This window comes from Schistocerca cancellata, chromosome 5, assembly GCF_023864275.1.
Source record: "Schistocerca cancellata isolate TAMUIC-IGC-003103 chromosome 5, iqSchCanc2.1, whole genome shotgun sequence".
In the NCBI taxonomy this organism is placed as follows: Eukaryota; Metazoa; Arthropoda; class Insecta; order Orthoptera; family Acrididae; genus Schistocerca; species Schistocerca cancellata.
Window position 1 is genome coordinate 585,211,817 of NC_064630.1, and position 26,382 is coordinate 585,238,198.

At 38.5% G+C, this 26,382-nt stretch overlaps 1 protein-coding gene across 1 annotated transcript in view; it reads left to right on the plus strand.

Annotated features, from left to right (window-relative positions):
• LOC126188699 (dynein axonemal heavy chain 7-like) overlaps positions 1-26,382 on the plus strand; it is a 337,765-nt gene that overhangs the window by 265,177 nt on the left and 46,206 nt on the right. The window contains exon 15 of the mRNA XM_049930307.1: positions 11,996-12,175. Coding sequence (XP_049786264.1) covers positions 11,996-12,175 — 180 coding nt within the window. The remainder of the gene's footprint in view (positions 1-11,995; positions 12,176-26,382) is intronic.

A 26,382-nucleotide genomic window follows, 5' to 3' on the forward strand; every position in this document is an offset into this window, starting at 1 on the left:
TCTACCGAAATCACAAGTCTCAACTTCTTTTTTTTTTTTTTTATAATTATACAGTTATTTTAATCATACCTGGTAGTATCGCTCACTTTTAGCGATTATTGAAGAATACCTCTTTCATTGGACAGACTCACTGGCTGCTACAATATTTTCCAACTCTAGGGTTCGTGAATCCGGATGACACTCAACTCGATGCAGCAATCCTCGATCGAGCCGCACGTTGTGGCGCCACTTCTACCGTATCTTCCTTCACCGTCGGCGTTGTCGTTGTTACCGTGAGACACCGTTATACCAAGAGGAAAGGCGCGTCGATCTTAGAGCATGAGATATGATGACCTTAAGCCATTGACAACACACAACGGTCACGGTAGCACCTGATTCCAGAATAGCTGCAGTAGTTAAGATCTACGAACTATCCCCTGTTGACCTGGTCCCCAAAACTTAACTCGTAACGAGATCCCTTCAAAGCAAATTGTCATAACGATCGTCTATAAAGGCTTCGTACAACGAGAAGAAATGTTACGGTTGATGGAATAATAACAGATACAACCAAACTGTCTTGTCTCTTCTGCTTTATTTAACATAACTTCGTTCACAGTTTCATTTCGCATTCACCACTCATTCACCAAAACCCTTTGATGAACAGTTTTGGTTGCTTAACACCAACAGTCAATGATAATGATACAGCTTTTCTCCTTTTTATAAATTGAAGCCCGCTCTCCATGATATAATAAGAAAAAAAACCCGGTCTCAATACCGCGTCCCTCGTGAGATGCGAATAGACTTATCCCGGAATTGACTGCCCTGTAGGTGTACTCAATTTAATGACCACTCTTCGCTGTCCGCTATTTCGCGTAACTGAATGTCCATTTGTTAGTCTGATTATACACTGTAGCTATTTAAAATTCGCCCCTATATTTTTCACAACGCACAATTAGCACTTCCTTACTTGTTTATTTCTTGTTTTCTAAGAGTAAACGAAAAAAAAGACGCCGTATAATCGGCTTAGACGACATAAAGCAAAACACCTTAATATGCCCAATTTCACCTCTTCTTATAGGATCGGCTACCTTACTCATTAATTTACTACATATTATTTCCAATAACACTAAACAGGTATCGCCGTTATATTTTAATTGTATTCAAAAGCATGTTACTACTATTATGACCAACCAAATCGTCACAAATCGCGCGGCGTGCGTTTTTAATGATAACTTTATGCTATTCAATTAAATTGTGCAGCGTGCGTTTTTAATGATAACTTTACGCTATTCAATTTCCTTTACAGCTATCTTGACCCGTAATGTTACATTTGTAATATACATAAAATATTACTTAGAATTACAAGGTTATATACAGGATTCATATGTTTTGTATTAGAAGATAACTTCATTCTCCTGAATATACTTGAGCTAACACATGCGAATTATTTGCAATTTTGAAACAGAGGAAAATTAGCCTTATTTTCATTTGTTGAAATTGTGTGAACAATATATTAAGTGTGAGACAGAGACAATGTGCATCATGTGGAATATAATAGACCTCTCTGGTGCCATTGTACACTCTGTGTTTTATGTATATAATATAGTTTTCCTATGTTGCTGTGTTTGATATATTTTACCTGAAAGTGTAAATATAGTTACTGGTGTAGCGGCACCACCGTTTAGGATAGGGAAAGTTAGTTTTCTGTGATATTCTGAGCACAAGTTACAGCCAGGTGTGAGCCGGATTGCAGTAAGTTACGCTGACCAGCGGTTGCGAAGTGGAATGGAGGCGACAGGGGCCATCAAACTGCTGAAAAGCATAGATGCAGTGGTTTGCATGTCGCAAGCTGTAGGCAGAAGGGGCCCACAGGTGCAACCAAGATGTGGGGCATACGTGACTCAGAGCGATGCATTAGTGAAAGAGAGCCACGAAGCCGAGTATAAATAGGTGTGGTTTTATAGCGAGATTCATTCAAGTGTGGCAGCTCTCCTGGACAGCAGGCCATGTCACACTACTGGCAACACATGGCAACAGATGGGGCGACAGCATCCCAGTCCACGGCAGGTCATTGGTTCAACCCTCTGAGGCCGACGTAGGGTCCGCAGATAGCCAGAGTGGACCAATCTTCGGCTCACTACCACAGATAGTTGTCTTGTCTCCCAACATGCGCTGGAGACTTACAGGGCGAGGGCCGCAGGCTGGGACACTGGAATGGGAGCGGTCATTGCCACCGCATTCCCAGCTACACCAGGCGAGGAAGAAGTAGCAGCGCGGCTGGGGTACAGCTCCCAGTGGAGCAGTGCGGAGTCAATGGGGATGGTGGCCACTGATTCAGCTGCTAGCGCAGCCATCCTGTCATAATTGGAACTCTGCAGCTGGCATACAAGGCTGGCCCGACACAGTGCATTGCACAGGCCGCTGGGGTGCTACCTCAGCCATGTGGGGCTTTTGACACTGATCAAGGTCAATGAAGCTCTGTAGTGAAAAAAAATAAATCATTTGAAAAGCTCGAACGAGTTTTAATACGGCACCTCCTGGTACCCATCCACAATATTTGGTGTCAATACGCTGCATTTGGCATCTGATGCTGCAACACTAGACTAAATGTCTTTTACTCACTATTATTTATTCAACTGTGTCGACGCTAGTCGGTTATGGGCCCAGCAATGCATTTGGAATAACTGTATACATAATATAATAGTGGGAAGCTATTGACAAAGTTCCATGTAGTGCACTTGCGTGAAGTATGAGTTATCCTTACAAGATGAACACAACTCTTTTGTATTATTCTTTGGTATTAATCTTTACATCAGGAAAGATCAGAGTTACCATTAAAATGAGCAATGCACAAATTCTGCAGATTGAAAGATTTATGGATCGCAAGAATTATTCAATGTGGAAATTTGCAGCAGAAGTGTATTTACGTTTGGATGACCTATGGGATGTGGTAGATGGAACAATGAAATCCACAAATCAGAATTATTCAAGTAAGGATAGGAAATCAAAATCAAATTTGGTATTACTAGTTGACTCAGTGAATTATGTTCACGTTGAAAAGCTGTAACAGTGAAAGAAGTCTGGGATAAATTATGATGTACATTTAAGGATGGAAGTCTTATAAGGAAAATAGGATTATTATGTGAGTTAATTACCATTCAGCTGGACAAATGCAAGAGTGTAGACAGATACGTCAACAAAATAATAGCCATGCCAAACCAACTGAGAAACATTGGGTTTGAGATCGCTGATGAATAAATAGGGACCCTACTGTTGGCAGGACTTCCCAAAAGGTATGATTATGGGGCTGGAAAGCTCAGAGAGACCAATCACTGGTGACAGTGTTAAAGCAAAAATCCTACAGGATGTAAAGAGTACTTCAAGCTGTCATGTATTGGAGAAGGAAACTGCATCTGCTCTTTATTCAAAAAACAAAAGGAAGAAATCAGTGAGGGGCTACAGATCTCAGAGGAAGGGTTATATTGCATCTCAGTGCAGAGAAAAAGCAAACCAAAGGTCAGACATGCAGCAAAAGAGATGTGTTGCTGATAGCCCAGAGAGAGGGACCAATAACTTAAGGCACTCTCATGTTTCTATTCTTTTGGAGATGTGGGTAATCATCAACTAGAATGGATTTTAGACTCAGGTGCATCGGTGCTTATTGTTCTTTATGATGTTAAAGATAAGACTCATATGGGAATATCTACTGTTGATGGCAGCAAGCTCCAGTGTCATTTGGCTGGGAAACCAGACCTATGTAAGTGTAACTGGTGAACCCAATATGGTTAGAGCACATGATGTTCATTATGTAAAAAATGTTGTGACTAACCTACTGTCTGAAGGGGAAATTGTCAAGAAGGGAAATACAGTCATTTTTTTATATGCTTGGAGCAAGAGTAATCAATAAAAATGGTGAAGTTATAACTACAGCAAGTAACGAAAGGGTATTTTAAAGTTGGATACAATTGACAGTAAACATAGAAATGTTAGTCATTCAGTATACTGAGCAGAAGGTTTTTTATCGCACCACAGACTTGGACACTTAAATAGAGTATGTCTTTAATAAGGGATATGGCAAGGGAATACAGAATTATAGTGTATCCAAGGACCCTTGTGAGATATGCATAAAAGGAAAACAAGTGAGGCCATGTTTTAAGATTATTAAAAGTAAATCTACAGAGGTCTTACAGTTAACCCACACAGATGTATGTGGCTTGATGGAGTGCAAATCCATGAGTGGGAGTTTTTATTTTCTTACATTTTTGATCATTATTCATGATATACTCATGTTTATTTTCTTAGCTCCAAAGACCAAGTGAGTGACACTTTTGAGGAATATTGTAATGTGGTCGAAAGATAGACACGGAAGAAGATTAAGGTCATCAGGTCTGATAATGGGAGAGAATATGTTAATCAGAAATTGAAGATGCTTGTGGCTTAATGATGAGCCAGCAACAGCAGAAGAAGCAATGAGTGGCCCGAACTCTCAAAAATGGAAAGAAGCAATGGAGAGGAAATTGAAACCTGTATCTCAGAATGAAACCTTTGAATTGTTAAATGTGCTGGCAGAACAGAAACCATTACGGGCATTCGCTTTGAAGAGCCCTGAAAATTCATCACCAAGACATAAAGCATAACTTAAGGCTAGTTGCCAAAACAAGGGGTAGATTACAAAGAATCTTTTTCACCTGTACTCAAGTTTGCCTCATTGAGATATCTTTTAGCCTTGGCAGCAAAACAAAATTTAATAATTCATCATATGGATGTAAAAACAGCATATTTAATTGGGAAATTGGAGGAGGAGATATATGTCATTTTACCAAGAGAAGGCATGGAAATCGTATCAGAAAGGGAAAAGATTTGGCATTTGCGGGCTTAGAGTGGACTTTGCTGTAATAAATGTCTACATAAAACACTAATAAATATGAATATGAAGCAACTACAGTACCAGTATATGCTATAAAATGGGAAGAGAAGGGATAATAATAATGGCAATATGGGTGAACATCTTCTTTATCCTGACTAAGAATGAAAGCTAAAAGGGAATTTTTAAGAAACAGCTGCAAACCAAGTTTAAGGTGTATGATTTGGGAGAAGTTACACATTATTTTGGTATGCAGATCACAAAGGATGAAGAGAGACAAGAATTGAGTATAAATCGATCATCATACACAGAAAAAATCTTAAAGAAATTTGGCATGAGTGATTGTAAACCCATAACGTCTCCAATGAAAGTAGGAGCAAAGTTAAATATAAATGAGACAGATGTGGAATGTGATAAGAATGTTCCATATTTAGAAGCAGTAGGGAGTCTGTTATATTTGTCTCAAATGTGATGACCTGATATTGCTTTTGCTACCAATTCAGTGAGCAGATATTGCAGAGACCCAAAGAAAAAGCACTGGAAAGCCGTGAAATGGATAATCTGATATCCAAGAGGAACTTTGAACCACAAATTAAGATACCCTAGAGAAGGTAATGCAAAACTAGAAAGTACAGCTATGTGGACTGGGGGAGTGAACTGGAAGATAGGCACTCCAATGCTGGTCCTGTCAAAAGCAAAAAAACTTGCATTGAGTACCATAGAGGCCGAGTATATGGTGCTATGTTACACCACGCAGGAAGCATTGTGGCTAAGAATATTAATACACTCCTGGAAATGGAAAAAAGAACACATTGACACCGGTGTGTCAGACCCACCATACTTGCTCCGGACACTGCAAGAGGGCTGTACAAGCAATGATCACACGCACGGCGCAGCGGACACACCAGGAACCGCGGTGTTGGCCGTCGAATGGCGCTAGCTGCGCAGCATTTGTGCACCGCCACCGTCAGTGTCAGCCAGTTTGCCGTGGCATACGGAGCTCCATCGCAGTCTTTAACACTGGTAGCATGCCGCGACAGCGTGGACGTGAACCGTATGTGCAGTTGACGGACTTTGAGCGAGGGCGTATAGTGGGCATGCGGGAGGCCGGGTGGACGTACCGCCGAATTGCTCAACACGTGGGGCATGAGGTCTCCACAGTACATCGATGTTGTCGCCAGTGGTCGGCGGAAGGTGCACGTGCCCGTCGACCTGGGACCGGACCGCAGCGACGCACGGATGCACGCCAAGACCGTAGGATCCTACGCAGTGCCGTAGTGGACCGCACCGCCACTTCCCAGCAAATTAGGGACACTGTTGCTCCTGGGGTATCGGCGAGGACCATTCGCAACCGTCTCCATGAAGCTGGGCTACGGTCCCGCACACCGTTAGGCCGTCTTCCGCTCACGCCCCAACATCGTGCAGCCCGCCTCCAGTGGTGTCGCGACAGGCGTGAATGGAGGGGCGAATGGAGACGTGTCGTCTTCAGCGATGAGAGTCGCTTCTGCCTTGGTGCCAATGATGGTCGTATGCGTGTTTGGCGCCGTGCAGGTGAACACCACAATCAGGACTGCATACGACCGAGGCACACAGGGCCAACACCCGGCATCATGGTGTGGGGAGCGATCTCCTACACTGGCCGTACACCACAGGTGATCGTCGAGGGGACACTGAATAGTGCACGGTACATCCAAACCGTCATCGAACCCATCGTTCTACCATTCCTAGACCGGCAAGGGAACTTGCTGTTCCAACAGGACAATGCACATCCGCATGTATCCCGTGCCACCCAACATGCTCTAGAAGGTGTAAGTCAACTACCCTGGCCAGCAAGATCTCCGGATCTGTCCCCCATTGAGCATGTTTGGGACTGGATGAAGCGTCGTCTCACGCAGTCTGCACGTCCAGCATGAACGCTGGTCCAACTGAGGCGCCAGGTGGAAATGGCATGGCAAGCCGTTCCACAGGACTACATCCAGCATCTCTACGATCGTCTCCATGGGAGAATAGCAGCTTGCATTGCTGCGAAAGGTGGATATACACTGTACTAGTGCCTGTGTCTATGTGCCTGTGGTTCTGTCAGTGTGATCATGTGATGTATCTGACCCCAGGAATGTGTCAATAAAGTTTCCCCTTCCTGGGACAATGAATTCACGGTGTTCTTATTTCAATTTCCAGGAGTGTATGTAAAATAGAACCCAGTTTAATAATGGAACCTATAATGATATTCTGTGGCAATCAAGGAGCAATTAACCTAACTAAAAATGATGTCACTGGTGCTAGGACAAAAAATACTGATATAAGGCACCATTTTATTTGGGACCACATAGAGTGACAGAACATCGCCATGGACTAACCTTGCACAGAACACATTTTGGCTGACCTCCTGACAAAACCCTTGGACCAAGAGAAGTTTGAAAAGATTGTGGGGCTATTTGGTTTATCTTGTGAAGGCAAGCATCAAAATACACGTTCAAGAGGGGTGTTGGAATTGTGTGACGAATATATTTCATGTGAGACAGCAACAAACTGCATCATGTGGAATATAATAGACCTCTCTGGTGCTCTGTCGACTCTAATAGCCTTCAGCTCCTGAACCTTCTTTCCTTGAAGGTATACAGTGCAGTTGTAATGCAGACTGGTTGATCCTCAGAGTAATTGCCACACTTCGAGGAGACAAGCAAATTACTTTGTCACAGCCAACCTTATCTTATTTCCTGCAAGTAGCCTCTCTCTAATATTGTTGAGTAGTGTGACCAAAATTTTAGTTCATTTATCAGGGATGGTGTGTAAGACCATGCATTTAGCAAACATGTTCTGTTGTTATGTGCTCTGGGAGTGCTTTTTTATTAAATGTAACAATAAATATAGGGCTATTACAAATGATTGAAGCGACTTCATAAATTCACTGTAGCTCCATTCATTGACATATGGTCACGACACACTACAGATACGTAGAAAAACTCATAAAGTTTTGTTCGGCTGAAGCCACACTTCAGGTTTCTGCCATCAGAGTGCTCGAGAGCGCAGTGAGACAAAATGGCGACAGGAGCCGAGAAAGCGTATGTCGTGCTTGAAATGCACTCACATTAGTCAGTCATAACAGTGCAATGACACTTCAGGACGAAGTTCAACAAAGATCCACCAACTGCTAACTCCATTCAGCGATGGTATGTGCAGTTTAAAGCTTCTGGATGCCTCTGTAAGGGGAAATCAATGGGTCGGCCTGCAGTGAGCGAAGGAACGGTTGAACGCGTGCGGGCAAGTTTCACGCGTAGCCCGCGGAAAATTGGCTCATGCCACAACTGGAGACCGACAGCGCCAACTTCATCTTTCAACAGGATGGTGCTCCACCGCACTTCCATCATGATGTTCGGCATTTCTTAAACAGGAGATTGGAAAACCGATGGATCGGTCGTGGTGGAGATCATGATCAGCAATTCATGTCATGGCCTCCACACTCTCTCGACTTAACCCCATGTGATTTCTTTCTGTGGGGTTATGTGAAAGATTCAGTGTTTAAACCTCCTCTACCAAGAAACGTGCCAGAACTGCGAGCTCGCATCAACGATGCTTTCGAACTCATTGATGGGGACATGCTGCGCCGAGTGTGGGAGTAACTTTATTATCAGCTTGATGTCTGCCGAATCACTAAAGGGGCACATTTTTGAATGCCTAAAAAAACTTTTTGAGTTTTTGTATGTGTGTGCAAAGCATTTTGAAAATATCTCAAATAATAAAGTTATTGTAGAGCTGTGAAATCGCTTCAATCATTTGTAATAACCCTGTAATGCTTTTGTTTCATTAGATGTAAGAACAAATAAGGTTTCGTAAGAGTTCACCATCCACTATTTTCATTATATTTTTGAAGATCAAGTGTATCTTTCTGTACATACTCACATTTTCTATTCCTTCATAGGTATGGCCATGATGTCTCTCCATGACATGATCCTTTACTAGAGTTCAGAGTGTATTGCTAGGGGGAAGTATATGTCTATGCACAATGTCCTATTTTTCGTACACTTTGCAAATTTTGTAGTTCCAAAAATCCTCTCTAGAAACTTCTGGATATAAAAAGATGAAACTTGTTCAAAAGTATCTTCTTGTCTTTTCATGGTTAAAAACATATACTGACAGCAGAATTTGTTCAGTTACTCATTTGTGAACTATGAATTACAATATTTTTCTCTAGATGTTTAGTGACAAGAGCTCACTTGTTGAGTTGGATCCCCCTCTCCCCAGCTCAGGAACCCTAGGTTTGCCAGACCCTTTTCAAGCCAAATATTGTCCTCCATGAGGTACTTGTTGTTTAACAAAACCCACCACATATATGTAGCTTATCTGATGCCACAAATGTAGTGCAAATTATCACATATTTCATTATTGGTTTTCCCCTAATACTGTCCTGCCATGTGTGTCTTCAAGGGTGGCATTTCTCCTGAATTCTTGGTTACCCACATTTTCTCCAACCCTTGTCCACTTTCAGTTTTACTGAAAGAAAGCGTTAGTACCATTTTTCATTTCTATTTGTGTATACCTGCTAACATTTGTTGAGTTAAAATCTATTCTCTAATCTGTGTAGCCTGAACCTCATATTACCAAAACAGACACACTATGAGAGTTCAGTAAATATAAGTGTTCCTACTAAACTGCACATCAGCACTGAAGCACTCGTCAAACTTCTGACTAGATGAAATCTTCTTAACTCTTGATTCAACTACAATGTCTACTAAATTAGTGTGCTGACAACTTGGAGATACAATCAGACTTTATTACATGTTGACTATACATCAGACAAGAGATTAGCATGCACCTTTTTGTTAAACTGACATCCAGTTAACATTATGGCAATCAACCAGATAAAGAAAATGCTATTACATTTAGATTCAATATACACATTGACATTATCATTACACACTGTGTTAGAGTCATTTATATTCCTTGGAGCTGTGCATGACACAACAGTCTTTTTGCTGTATTTGTAATGATGTCAAGCACAGTACTACAGTTCTTGTCACTGCATGAAGTCCATAAGGAATACCTCATGAAAATAAATAGTACAAGCATGATAGAAAGCACTCATTAATAAACCTTCATACACATTATAGTTCTAACTTTCCAAATGACTTTTCTACTCAACTTTACCAAACTGCACAATTATGTATTCTTGCTCATTTATATATCAAATCAGTATAGGATTTTCATATGAATCAAATGGCTCTTTGAAATTCTTACTAAATTTTTACTAAAAAAAAAAACTCATACCCCTTCAGAAATACACACACAGATACTGTGTATATATTGCATTCTATTCTCATAGTTACCCTGGCGGACAGGTTCAGAAAACTGTTACAATTTCTGTATCAGCTATCTTAATAAATTGTGCATCACATACAAAACAAAAGAACTTTCCAACATTATACAATGTTACACTGAGGTTAACATACCAATCCGCTTCTCTAATATGGGTGTATTATATTGTGATAACAAATGAAACATGTCCTGCTCAGTGTTCTTGCAACATTACGTACACTGGGTTATCCTCACAATTTATGATAGGTCCTGGCAGAACTAGATATCATTTCTCAGTGCATTTCTTTGCTGTATAATGTGTACAGCATTGTGAAACTTCCTTTATGCATGGAACAATGTCTGTGGTAGCTTAATGCATTCTGATATACTGTGGTTCCTTTCATCTGGAATGCTGGGTGACTAGTCCACCAATTCATTGGATAATTCTGTTCCTGCATATTAACTTCCAGTCACACAAATTAAACATGTATGCATTTTCAATGAAATTACTAATAAATTCTATTTATGTAAATACATATAAAATAGCATATTATAGTTATTTTCAATCCATCATTAGGTATGGTATAGTTTTCTATGGAAACTCAAATAATGTAGCTTGTAAACTGAAGATGCAGAAGAAATTTGTCACTCACATGCTGCTCTGGTCACCCATTATTTTATAAATTTCATATCCTAACTCTTCCTTCCCTATATGTTTGTGAAAATACAAACTTCATATACAGCAGGAAAAAATTATATGGAGAATCGTTTTAGCCAATTGAACAATACAAGAAACAAAAAGAATTCACAAATGAATTTCTCACTTCGCAATGGAGTGTATTCTGGTTGAAACTTCCTGGCATATTAAAATTGTCTACCGGGTCAGTACTCAAACCCAGGACCTTTGCCTTTATCGGGCCAGTGCTCTGAAGTATACTCATCCTGATGAGTGATCAGAGACACTTTAAAAGACTAATTTTTTATTAACAAAACCAAAACTCAGTTATAATGTCCTAGCATGAATATCCACACAGCTACATACAACAGAAATATCTCTCCAGTGACATTGTCTATGAAGTGCCTATACGATGACTCCTGGATAGTGATAGTAGGCCGGTGTTGCCAGCATGTGAGGGCTGACATGCTGCTGGCAGAGACCAGGACACAATGGGCCAGGTCTGCTGGCATGGAGTGCTGAGATAAGACTGCTACTAGTGCCAACTAGTAGCACTGGCCATGAAAGGCTGATGCACCCAGATAGAACTGCTGCTATTGCAGATTTGAGGTGTAGGTTGTAACTGATTTTGCACAGTCTGGCAGTGGCCTAAATAGCTGGGAGCAAATTAATATCTGCATGGTAGTGTGAGGGCATGTGACCTGGTGTAGCAAAATAGCACATTGCCAACAGCACTCTTTGCTGCTACAGACATGCTGCCTGTTGGCAGGGTCATCTAGTATTCGATTTTTTATTGTATATATGTATACAAAAAAACTGTATTATTATTAGAAGACCATTATTAGCATTAGTTGTTCCATGTTTATGGTGTCGCCTGTGCCTGAATCAACTGACCTTAGATTATGCAAGTTGTAATAGTATTTGCTTCTTTTGTGGTTTACCTGGTGCCATTTGGTTAGTAGAAGATTACAATACTTGCTATGCTGTTAGGGGAAGGATTAATGTATAAAATATAATATATATTACCCATAAATGAGCCAATAACACCAGCTGCCATTGTGTATACTTTTTGCAACTCTTTAATTATGTGTGAAGTTAAGAATTTATAACATTCATAGCTGTGTAGCTTGCACAATTGTAATTAGTAACAAGCTGTCCTTTTTTTTCATTCTTTATTTTTCCAGGACTAAATGCATTGAAGACTGGCATGCATACATTGTTAGAAGTGGCATCCCAAGTTCAACTGTCTATGATTTTGTTCAAGCCCTGGGGCTCGATCTAAAAACCCGTTCATGGATAATTGCTGGGCTTCCTCGAGACCATTTTACACTTGAAAGTGCAGTTATTGTTGATAATTCACAAAGGTAAAGCAAAATATAGCAGCAAAACTGTTTGACTCTCTACCCTCATTTATTATTGCTGTTCATAATAAAACAAAGCCATATATATTTACCGGTTTGAAAGTTCTCTGTTTATTCTTCTCATGAAAACTGAAACATTTGCAATTATACAATCTCCATCATAGATAGTTTATGTACAAGGTATATTTAAATGCCAATTACAATTGTAATAACCATGTCTGTTGCTAAGGATATGTTTAGTATTAATTTCACCCAGATTCAGTGATGCAGCTTTGAAAAAATGAAATTGAGTGCTGGTATAATACATAACGATTAATGTGCGCACTCTAAATGAAACATTATGTACGAAATGTCTAGGTAACCAGCTGAATTATCAGGTAAACATAAACTGTCAAAGAAGCTCAGTTAGGCATCTTTTGCCCATAGAAATTCACTAACTGTACTATCAATTACGCTAGGTTATTTTGCATAATGGCAATACTGTTCACCTATGAATTATTTTGGGGGCAGGGGAAGTAAGATAATGAAAGCACTTATTGAGCAAAAGTGGATATAAAGAAAATTGTGTAAATAAGATTTCTCTATGTGTTACAGATGCCTTGTTATATATGTTGCATGCACTTCCTAGCCCATTTTCTCTTGAAGGTTATTTGTTGCTCTATATAAAAATTAATTTCAGGTTATTTATAATTAAAGAAAAACAAAAATTAAATTGTGCAGGAATTCTGTGTTCTGGTGAATTGACCTTCAAGAAATTGCCATTGGACATATTCAAGTTACAACAGCAGCCACAAACAAGGATTTAAGATTTGTTTCATCTGCATGACAAGTTGCAGTGTATTCATTATAAACAGTAATCATTTCTTACTACTTGTTGTTCACAATATTTACATAACAAGTAGCAATATGGTGTATAAATATTAAGCTGGCAGCAGAGTTATATGCTGAAGTAGTCTTTTTTGTTGCAGGTAGTGGCTATTCTACTAATTTTCCACATTAAATTGAATCAGGGTATTGAGAGTTTATTGTCCGTACACAAAATAAAATATTTTTGTAATGGCTGCTTTTCTCTGTTAATGTATATCCTGGCTCATCTCACAATCCTAAAGCTTCTCAAGCATTACAGAACTACAGAAAATGATGAATTATTTTATAAGTTCACAAATGAAAGATATCCCGATTATGTAATGCAGTAGTTAATATTGACTATTATTAACATATTAGTTACTTGTCAAAAGTAATGTAATAATTACTAGAGTACACAGTGCAGTACCATTGCTATTGGAGGAGAGTGGAATGCACTGTATCACATTTTTGTTTCTGTAACATGGAAATGGTATATTTCTGAACTTGAATCCCTATTCAAAATAAAATTTTTGTCCGTAACACTGTTGTTCAGACTATGCAAAGGGAATTTAGAAACATTCCATATATTCACTAGTGGAAAACGAAATATGGACACAATGAAAGAATGGTGTTTCAGGAATGAAGTTTTATGCATGTATTTTACCAGTTAACAGCGTATGTGATTTTAATCACATAATTATACTTTGACTAACATATCTTTTCTTCTTGTTGCAATTGTTCGTGGTAACTTGTAGTACTACAGATAAAACATGACAATTTTTCATCTTGTACAACATGTGGTTTGGGGAGCATACATTTATTGATAACACTGAAAATATTTGGTGAATGTCTTCCTGACTCGAGATTATTTATTAGGTATTATGTGCAATCAGCAGTGACATAGGATTAACCCTTGGTGCATTAAAATGCAGTACATAATAAGACCATTTTTTATTAAAAAATCTTTAATGATAATTTCATCACAAAAAAAATTCAACTGTGAAAATTATTGTGTTGTGAGACAGAATTACTGGTCATTTTGTACCTTCAGGTGCCCAAAAAATTTAGCACTTCAATAGCTGCATAAGAGGGTAAAAAATATTAGCCACTATCCTAGCTTTTGGAAATATTAGTTTCTTCCTTGGTGAAGAGAGAGGGAGAGATTGAGGAAGGTTAAAAAGGAACAGAAGGTCACTCACATGGGATGCGAGGGACGCATTTCTTAATCTAACTTTATCTCCCACAGTGTCTTCATCATCTCTGGACTGAAGTTGGCACACTGCTTGTCAATGTACTACGTTTGATCTCTTACTTTTTTCTTTTTTTCCTTTTTGAATCTCCCCCTTCAGCTTGGTATATTCTCCCACACATCACTGCTGTGTCCCTCACATCACCAATCTCAATAGCCTCACCTTCTTTTTTAACCTTGCTGAACCAACTGCTCTCTCCTCCCCAAGGAATAATTCTAAAAGTAGTATTAAATACATTGTGTCCTGAAGATAAGTACTAGTCAGTAATTCTGTGTAATAAATTAAATGATAATTGGATAAATAAAAATATCAAATAACATTTTATTGTGGCATGTTTATTTGGATATAGTCTGTTGTATGCCTTATTTCAAAAAATTTTGGTGGCTGGGACCAAGAAGAGTTTATTAATTTATTGTACAATATTCTAAGTGGATGCACAGTGTAAGAACCTCCTATTCTTAACAGCCTATATTTTGCTACTCCAAATTTGTCTTAGATCTAATAATCTCCCTCCCCCCCCCCCCCCCCTCTGTCTCTCTCTCCCTCATATGCTCTTCCATCTATTTCCTTTGTTCTCTCCCTTCCTCCTTCTCTTTCTCTTTCTAGCACCAATATTGACAATGAAAGGAGAACGTCTTCTTTTTATATATTCCAAAACACCTCACTTCAAGAGAATCACTGTCTATCTTATACGTTAATGTTACTTTACATGGTGCATTACTTAAGATACTTTTCACATTCATGGTTGATGTGTTCCTTGCTTTTAAGTTTAGAAGTGACATGGATACCTAAAGGCTGTAAATGTATTATGTCCCTAATCCTTTGCAGATCCACCAGGATGTCCTATGGTTGATGTCATTGAACTCTATAATAGGTAACCAGCTGAAAGCAGAGTCATAAGATTCTTCTCTTGTCTGCATCAGACCTAAAATGGCTAAATTAGTGCTTAGCAACCAAGGTGCATGGCCTGCATACCATATCACTGGGGGCAGGGTTTTCTGAAAAGGCAGTAGATATGAAAGGAAGTCTCAAGGAGATTTTGAGAGTAATGTGTTGAGCAAGAGAATCATGAAACCTATCTCTCACTAATACAGAGATGCTTGCTACTTGTTTTTGGCCTTTACATAGAGTCACTTTTATTATACCAACACAGCGAATGCAAAGAATTTCTAGAACATACTGGGTGAGTCTAGAAGGACTTTATCACTTTGGAATGATACAGAAATGTATTGAGATATCTTACAGAGTCAGTAGATGTGTAATTTTGTAGCAAATGACCTCATGTTTGATTGATGTAGTGAATCAGTACCCCATTCCATCTCCAGGAGTGCCAGCATAGTGCACAGTTAAGATGGCTACTTTGGCTGGTGCAGAGTGTGCTTGCTGTGTATTTTGGTTTCATGAAACAAACTCTGCAGCAACTACTTAGAGTAAATTTCACACCAAATACACTAAAGAACCCCCAAGCAGGTCTGCAGGTTGTTCACTATGACAAGATAAATCACCAGACTGCCCATGTATTGATGGCTATGTCACACACGTTAGAGAGAGCTTTACCAAGTGAAGATAACCAAGAGTGGATGGTTTACTACCACCAAGATAGTGCATCACCTCACTTCCTCACAGAAGTTGCAGGTTTCCTTGATAACTGTTTCACAGGTCAGTGGATTGGCTGTGAAGAGCTAGACACATGGCTGTCTCACACCCCAGACTTGACACCATTGGATTTCTTTCTCTGGGGTTTCATTAAAGACTATGTGTATGTTCCTCCCCTACCAAACAGTTTATCTGACCTTAAAAATTGAATCTACTCTGACATTACACAAGTTAAACCCAGTTAGCTGCAACAAGAGATATAGGTCTATAGTTCTGCACATCTGTTTGACGTCCCTTCTTGAAAATGGGGATGACCTGTGCCCTTTTCCAATCCTTTGAAATGCTACACTCTTCTAGAGACCTACAGTACACCGCTGCAAGAAGGGGGGCAAGTTCCTTTGTGTACTCTGTGTAAAATCGAACTGGTATCCCATCAGGTCCAGCAGCCTCTCCTCTTTTGAGCGATTTTAATTGTTTCTCTATCCCTCTATCATCTACTTCGATATCTACCATTTTGTCATCTGTGCGACAATCTAGAGAAGGAACTACAGTGCAATCTTCCTCTGTGAAACAGTCGTTTTCCAAAGCTGTCCATTCAGCAGGTAAATGTTAGTTTCTAAGTGAATGACATTTTGTACAGTGCTGAAACTACTAGCACGAGTTTCTCAACCAAGAGCTTTATCTTGCTACCATTTTTGAAGTTAGTGGATTTGAGAATTTTTGCATGTTAGTAAACTGCTTTTAGTTTCCTGACCATCCCCACCCTCTTGTTTCCTATTATTGAACTTAGTGATGTTTGGAGGAAGTTAGTAATTTGGGCAGCTGGTCTTATTTTCACAGCCTTTGCCACACTGAGATAGTGACACACTGCAGTGAGTGACAGGGACAGTCAAATTTGGATGACCACTTCTGTTAATAATAAAAACACTCATCTTGTTTCTTACTCTTCCTCGTTGTATGCTGATGCCTTGTTGCTCTCTTCCTTTCTGTGGTTCATCTTTTTATAATTGTCTAGAGGATGATCGGGCTACTGCTTCAATAACAATGTGATATCTGGTGAACTTTCTGCAGAATTACACATATATTTTCAGTCCTTTCACATCATAATACAAATCAATAAAAAACACATGACACATTCTCCATCCATGCGCTTCTGACTTGTACAATCAACTTTCCAAAAAGAATAAAAATTTCCTTCTAACGACACGTAGCAAAGAAATCACTATCACATATGGATCTATTTATGCAAAATAATCTTTTGGACATACATTTCATAAAAAAAATACAATTAATTGACTTTCTTTTTTTGAGAAATCCATAATCATCATTGTAATTATATTAAATATTTATAGACATTGACCGTTAAACATTTGTGCTTATCTTTGGAGTAGTTGATTTTTTATTTTTATGTCTTCACTGCAATATTGTTCACTTCATATAGCCCAACATACATTTATCTCACTATAACCAGTTTTATTACAGTTTCTGTATTTTAGATGTGGATTTATGAGCAAGTCTGTAGTGCCTCTAGTACTTCAGTGCACAAATGTCACACCACAATTCCAAAGGTTACTGATTCGAAACAGGTTGATCCTTCAAATCTTTTACACATCTGACAGTGCTCTGGAATTGTGAAAAATGTTGAGTATCAGTATGGTTTGTTTCCCATATTGAACTGTATGTCTCTTTGGCATGAATGTGTAGATGTAGATGTAGAATTTAGAGATGTGTATTTTAGTTGTTTTGGAGGAAAAATGTATATACATGACGTACTACCTAAAAGTTCCCAAAATTTGTATGACCAGCGCTTATAAATAGTCATACAACCAAATTCCACTAGGAGCAGTGTAATATATGTTTCATGTGTCAGTATATCTACTGGCTTTAATCTGAGAGGACATATTTATTGTTGGCTGGCAGTTTTCTCTTGCAAAGTTTGCTTGTGTTAGTGATTTTGAGTACAGAGTCCCTGCATCAATTTCTGTTTTAAATTTGGCAAGAAACAGCCACAGAAATACTCAAAATGTTGGGTGCAAGCATTTGTTAATAACGCTTTCGGGCAGACACAAACATAGGGCGTGAAAAGGAAACATACACAGAAGCGGCACAGGAATAACTGGGCCATTCATCACAACAATGTGAGGCCACATATAGCTTTCATCATGAGCGTTTTTGGTAAAAACACTGTATTCATCCAATATGGCTCTGTAAAATTTCTTTCTATTTCCCAAGTTGAATATGAAGATGAAGGGATGAATATTTGACATGATAGAGGAGATCCGAGAAGAATGGGCTTGTAATAGAACTGGTCTCTGCTCTATCTCTCTCCCTTATTGTAGTGTATGATACTTAAATTTAAAAAAAACAGTTGCATACATGTTTTCAATAGTGCTGCAAGTAAGTGGTCAAAAATTACAAGTTCTGGTTTGCCAGTAGGTGTAAAATAAACAGTGTACACAATGTGTAACAGTAGCATTACATATACAGTAGAATCCTGTTAATCCAGACTAACTGAGACCAGACCTTGTTCGGATCAATGATTTGTTCGGATTAGCTCAAATTATGGTGATGAGTTTCTAGAATGAAGTATACCAAGCAGATGAGTAGGTACACCATGGTAACAAATGGGAACAAGTATGTCACTCCCTGCCCTTGTTGTGCGTTGTTGAGGACTTTGTAGGGTCTGAGGTCAGTACAATGCCAGTTGGCTCACAAAGCACCTGGTTATGTTAGTTATCGATCGCTGGCATGCTTAACAGTTGCATTGTATTCATTCAGGTGTACTGGTGTATGTATTTTTGACATGAGTTAATGGAAACATGCAACATTAACTCTCAAAGAAAAACTGAATGGTTTGAAGCGGATAGACAGTGGTGAGAATGTATCTAAACTGGCAATGGAACTGGGTGTTGGAAAAGCAACCATTTGTGCTTGGGAGAAGAACCAAGTGAAACTTGAACTGTCCTTTGCAATGTCTTCGGGAAAACCACTCGAAATTTGGCAGACTTTGAAACAGTACCAGTACAATAAAGTGGATAAAGCTCTTTTCCTTTGGTTTGTGCAGGAAAGAGAAAGGGTAAGTCCTTTGAGTGGAGCACTGGTTCAGGAGAAGGCTGTTTACCTAAACAAGTTAATGAATGGTAATGAGTCTTTTAGTGGGAGAACCGGTTGGCTGGACAGATTCAAAAAACGTAATGGCATCTGTCAGGTAACAATTACTGGAGAGAAGCTTTCTTCTGACCGTGATGCAGCAAAGGAATACTTGGATGAGTTTGAAAAAATGATAAGATAGGGGAAGTATTCTTCCCAACAAATCTATAATGCTGACGAGACTGACCTTAATTTTAGGGCATTGCCAACAAAAAGCCTGACATCAAAAGCAGAAGACCATGCTCCTGGTTTTAAAATGTGCAAAGATCGTGTGACTTTATTAGCGTGCAGCCACACTGCTGGTAATCAAAAGCTGCCTTTAACACTGATCGACAAATCTGCTAGGCCCAGAGCTTTTAAAAAATGCAACATGAAGTCCCTGCCTATATATTATTGCAACCAGTGAAAAGCATGGATGGATGGTCCTCTTGATTGATAATGCGCCATCTCACCCCAGCACTGAGGAATTATGTGATGGAGAAATTGTGGTGAAGTTTTTGCCGCCAAATGTTACACCACTCCTACAGCCAATGGACCAGGTTGTACTGCGAACATTAAAACTGATTTACAGAAAACAATTTTTAAGAATGCTGATCCAAGATGATAGTGGACAAAATAAAAAGGACCAATGTGGAGGATGTAGCTTATGGCCATGGAGGCATGGCAGAATATTTCAGAAAATACTCTGAGAAAATTCTGGAGAAAACTGTGGACATCTTTTGAATTTCAGGACAACCTAGTTGAAAATGAAGAGGAAAATCTACTACAAATGATACAGACAATCCCTAGATGTGAAGAAGTCAGTGAAGGATATGTAGATGAGTGGATGGCAGCGGATGGGGCATGTGTGGAGAACCTTACTGACACTGATTTAATTGCTGCTGTGACACAAGACCAGGAAGAAGTGGGCTGCTGTGACAGAAGTGACAATGAGCCTGAAAGTGACAAATGAGAGCTGATGCTACACAGTGACGCAGCAGAAGCCTTGACCTCGTGCTACATATATTTGTAGCAACAGCCCACTGCTACACCTGTTGATTTGATGTTTATGAGGTAATGGACCAACTATGTGTCATATAACAGGCTGTCTTCATTATACCAAAAAACAATGACTGAGGTTTTGTCATCTAAAAAGTAGGGATAAAATGTCCGCTGTATTTTAGTAAGTTTGACAGCTTTTCTTTCATTGTTATGCATTGTTTAAACCTAATGTTTTCTTACCAGTTTTTCTAATACATGTTTACTGTACTGTGTAAATTAAAATAGTGTGTATGTAGAACAGTTTACTGCACAGTTTTCCATACTTAGAGTAACCATTTTTCATGGCGGATTAACCAAACATTTGGATTACCGGGGTTCAGATTAGCAGGACGCTGCTGTAGTTATGGATGGTGTGACAGTAAAATTAATATTTAATTTGTATTTGAAGTGGAATTTATTAATTAAAAGGCTCAAGAAACCACCTAAAAAATTGTATAGTACTGAAAAGAAAGTGATGTACATTGTCTCCACAAGTGAACAAATTTTCTTGTCTTACCTAATTTGTAATGTGGAGTTTGAGTTTTATTGATTGTGATATAGGTAAGGTTATAATATTTATTACATAATGCACTGAACAGTTTTTCTGAGAAAGAACTATGATTTAATATCATCTTCTCTTGGCACTGATTAGTGATTTTGGACCTTTTCATGTTCAATGATTTTCTGTTTTATTTAGCTGTACTGTGTAGTTTTCAAATGAGTGGATGTAGTTGGCTATATACAAAGGTTGATGCTGTTCTGGAGTAGCCTAATTTGCAGAACTGTGATCATTATTGGAAAGACAGGGAGTTGGTTAGCTTGCTCTGCACTGGCCTGCTGCTGTAAGTTAGTAATAAATGAAACAGTACAAAAATTATTTGTGATATGCTGGAAGCAGTTATATAGACATGTTTTTCATGAGTAATAATTATTTGAAGTCATTCCACATATATTGTGAAGTATTTGTCAGTCACTGTAGAGCAAAAACTTTATGAGAAATCAGTAGGCTCTTGTTCCAATTTGTGTCAGGGAGGTGATGGAGAAAATAATTATGAAGTTGCTGGAATTGTTTCTGAAATATAATGATGAAGTGTGAATGCTATGTGACTGTTATGATGTTTCTATAAAATGAGTTTATTTCTGTTGGAGTTTTGTGGTGAACTGTAAGGCAAGGAGAACATGTTGTGAGAAGAGAGGAGTAATGGAAATGTATTAGCATTTATGATGTCGATGATATGATGATTATAATGGTAATTATTATGTTGATGTACAGTGAAGAAATGTGATTTTGATTGAGCAAGCAATTGAATAAGGACTTTATGTCATGAATAAATAGGAGCTGTCTTTCAGCACCAATCCTAAATGCATAAGGCTAGAAAATTAAACAGCATGGTCTAGAGGCACTGCATAGCAGGTTCATCACAGCAGTTAACTTCAAAAATGGCACCACAAAAATTTTGAAATGTAAAATTTGGCACACACTTATCCACCTGGTGACAGATCATAGATGGAGTGGAAGACATTGCAACCCACCCCACTACATTCCAGGCTTAATTGTGCGTTGATTGTTAAAACTTTATATATTTTCTGTAGTTGTGTTCTGATTAAACTGTTCTAGTGGAGACAGTCTGTTAGTCCAGAGAAAGACAAAGGATATGAATGGAACTGAGGAGAAGTGAGATATCATATGATGATGCTTCAAATACAAATTTTTGATTGAGTTCGTGACTTAATGGAGTGGAGAAAGGACATGCAAAAAGTCATTTGTAGAAAATAAACAATCATCAGCCTTCTTTGTAATGATATGAATATAAATTAAAACTGTGCTTTATATAAGATATATATGATGATTAACAGGATAGAATTTCTCAATACTTTGTTTTACAACCAGATACAGACATTTCAGTTAATTTTTTTAAAGCTGTTTCCTATTCTAGTCCAAACATGCTGTGACAAAGTTGCACTCATACTTCTTACAAGTGATACTTTGGGGATGTTTGTAATGTAAGATAACCGTACAACATTGAATAACAGCTATGATTCTGACAATAATATAGTATGTGATACTAGGCTGCAAAGTTTATGCAAATTTATGTCAATGATAGGGCTTGTATTGTAACATTACTGGCTTACTCTATTGATGAAATTAAGTCGACATCAGATGTATCAAGACCAGTTAAGATTAACTGCAATGAGTTTATAAAGATAATAAAGTACAAATTGTAAATATGCCAAAAGCAATGTAAACAAAAGTCTAATTTATCATTCACAAAACTTGTAGATGGGATAGTAATAGTAATTATGATACAGCTAACTATAAAATCATAGGATTTATTTTATGAACAAAAGCCATTCTTTATTTATAAAACTATTAACAAAAATAATTAAAACATTTTTATGAATACATATTTCACAATGTTGCAATGATCTGTGAAGCCAAATTCCATAACCAGTTTTGTAAAAGTATGGAAATCTTAAATGTACACTCAGAGACATAAGATTGAAACAGTGTGCAAAACAATTTTGTTTTTGTTGGAAGCAATGGCAATGCCTGTGATACAACAGTATTATTACATCATTTTTGGGGTACAAAACCCATGTCAGTCTTTGTCAGTTTGTGATGCAATAAACACATTTTAAAAGAGTTTTGATAGTTTTGAATTCATCATTTATTTGATTAACTTGACACAAAGCGCCTGACATATGTGGATGCAGGTATTATTTCAGTGCAGGAAATACAAAAAATCTGTGTTACACACCTCATTAGAGATTGTTAACAATCAAAGAGTTAAGTAGCCATATAAACTGGTTATGTTTTAGTTTCCATATATGATTCTTCAAATTGTGAGACACCTATCATCATAACTGATTTATAAACTTTGGCAAGATGTCGTTCCCCATTGTCCTGGACATCAACTCTTTGATGAAATTAGCTGGGGTGTAGATATTTGTGCCATATACCATTTCCATAATAGATGCACCAGTGTTAGACTTGTAAGCAATGGAAAAGGCAATGGTAGGCCCTATGTCCAAGTGCCCCATATGACACATTATAGCGGCCTTCAAATTCCTGTGCCATGTCTCCACAATTTCTTTGCTTGGTGGGTAATAGCTAATAGTTTTATGGTGCTCCATCCCACACATCTTTGTTAACTGTTGTAATAGAATTTACTCAGATCATCTTCCCCTGTCAGTTGTGACATGTATCAGGCAACCAAAACATGCTACCTATAGCCTCAAAAAGGTCTCTGGTTTCGTTTTGACTGAAATATCAGTGATAGGAATGGCCTCTGCTCAATGTGTAAACTGGTAAACAACTGTAAACAGAAAGCAGAGCTCCTGTGATGGCAGTATTGGCACCACCAAATCAACATGTACCTGTGCAAATTCTTCACAACTGTCATGGAATCTTACCAAATGAAGGTGGATGTAAAACCCCACTTAACGTCTTTGGAAGGCCAAACATTCCCATGCCCATGTTTTGCAATCTTTGATTATAACAAGCCACACAAAACAGTATTCCACTATACGTGCCCTGTTTTTAGTACCCAGATGTGCTAGACCACAAATACTATGAAATGTCTTCCTGTGGTAGGTCACCATGATAAGTGTCAGTGTCTTCCTGTAGAGATGTCACACCAAATTTTCCGACTAGAATTAGGAATACATACTTGCACTAGATGCAGGCCAGTCATTTCAGCAGAGAGGAAATCTTGCAACTGCATTTTGTTGCTTTGTACAATAACTTAACTCATTAAAATCAGTGCTTTGTGAATCATTACTTTTGCATGAAAGGAAATGGGTACCAAATTTCTCCTCTTCTGATACATGCTGTATGACAGTTCTATTTGTTAGTAATGACTTGGAGAACTGCGCTCACTGCAAACCTTAAAAACAAGTGTTAGGAGCTTGTGGATGGTGAATGTAGTGAAATCCTTTGCCCCCAATGACCTCTAAATACACACATTCTCTCTCTCTCTCTCTCTCTCTCTCTCTCTCTCTCTCTCTCTCTCTTTCTTTCTCTCTCTCTCTTTGCAATACAGTTTCCCGTAGGGAAAAAATGCAAGGGGTTGAAATCAGAATTAATGAATTGTTGGAAGACTGTGCCTATTGCGGTGTGATTGATGCATACCACAATAGCTAAAGGTGGTGAGAGAACAGGGTGAGCTAAAAGTGTCACATGGACTACACTTTTTTCTTTCACTGCCTTGAAACACTGTTGCATTTCTAATGACAAAACAGTAATGGGCTTACTTTTGGCATTGATACCTGCGAGTGCTGCTGTGAGAGGTTCTGGTAGTTCTGGTGTCCTGGTAGCTGTTGATGGTAAAAATTTCTGATTCTCAAGAATGGTAATTCTTGGTATGTAATAGGAAGTGACACTTGCTTTATAGCCTGCATGTTTTCTACTAATGGAGCTATTCCTGATGCTGTAAGCAAATATCCCAAAAAGGCTACTTGGTTTTGCCCTAGGAGGGACGTCTCTTAACTGATGGTTCCATGACAGCCACAGTGTCATTGAAAGACCTTTCTCAAATACTCTGCATGTTTACTTGCCGTTTCAGAAAAAAATCTGTATATCATCAGTGTAAGCAAAACATAATTTAAGACTAAAAATTCAGAAGGGGCTAAGTACTATTTTTGTCAAAAACAAGATTTTGCTGTCAATAGGAGGTACATGTCAAGGTCATTGCCTGACAAGAGGTGCTATGTCCGTATGTGCTCCTGTTAGCTTTCTAGGACAACTCGTACATGGCATTCAACCTATTCTGCTGTTTGATAGTTGACATTTGTTAGTGAAGAAGGCTGAGGTTATGATGCATTGTGAGTCTGAATACTGTGATGGTCCAAAAGCAGTGAAGAGACAATGTGAAAATGTTAGTAAGAGAGTGGTGGAAAAGAAAAGAAGTATGTCTGGTTTATCATACAAAACAGGAAAAGGGAAAGAAAGACCTCACAAGCAACAGCCAAGCATGCAGATATAGTATCAGTACATCAAACGGTAATGCAGCGCAGGAAGAGTATCTATGTGAGACTCTTATGATTGAAAACAAATAATATAGTTTTCTAATATTATAATGTGTCACAATATTTGTATTTAAGTTACCTGTAAATGTGTTATTATTGTCACTCCTTGTCAGAAGAACATATGACAGACTTCTTTGCTACACTCTACCTCCAAGAAGAGCAGACACAACATACATTCTTAATGGGACTCATAGATGTTATCCAGTAGGACATCAGCAAAGTAGAAAGTACGCCCATCCAGCATACATCAACTGTGGCAGCTCGGGCCAGATTGCATTCTGGAGTTGGCCGTCTTGTGCGCATGAGGTGTGCTTGCTTGTGTGTATGAATGGTGTGTGTTTCTCTTTTGCTGATGAAGGCTGTGACTGAAAGCTTTGTGTAAGTGTCTTTTAATTGTGCCTGTCTGCAACTTAACATGTCTTCTTTACAGTAAGTAGCAATCTATTTCTTCCTAGATTGTTGAGTTTATGTTAATTCATACTGGAACCTGCAAGTGACTTGCACATCACCTAAAGCAGAGAGGTTGGCATTGTTTTGTCAGATGCTAGACTTATTATACACCAGAGGTATTTTGACACGGTTTTGTGTGTGATCTCTTCATGATATAATAAATAGAGAATTTGTTCTTCTACTCATCTGGAAACCATTGATTCAATGCTTACTTGCAGCTCTCATAATAGTTAGAAGTTGGTGGAGCAACAGTGATATCTTCCATTGTAGATGTAAGGTTAGAACTAGTTAGCTGACTACATATATAAACTTGGAAGTTGGTGGAGTGACAATGATATCTTTCACCATAGATGTAAGGTAGCTGACCACATAGATGCACTTGTTTTATCATGCATTATTCCTCTACACAAAAAATTTGCTTCGACTTCTATGAAAAAAGGTTTTGGGTCCTGTGGCTGAAGTGGTGGTAAGCAGAGTGCCTCTCACCAGATTGAATGTGTGTCTCATCTGCCATTGATATGGACTGTCTCGGGTGAAATTTTGATCAGGGAGATTTGTATTACACTTTTTCCTCCTTCCTGTTGCAGTTGTCTGTAAATTCTCATTTTTTATTATCAGCTTAATTTACACATGTTTACTCTATGTCCATAAAACTGATATAATATTGTGTTCATAAAATCAGTATCACCACTGAAGTTACTGTTTATCTATTGCATTTTGAAGTGTTACATGCCATTTAGGAAAACAACACTTCACACTCCTTGTGTAGTGCAAGGAAAGATGGTCATGACAGAATAATATTCAGTAGGGAGTAAGTCGTAGAACATCAAATGTGCATGGGTGTTTGTTTTTGTGTATGGAAACATTAAA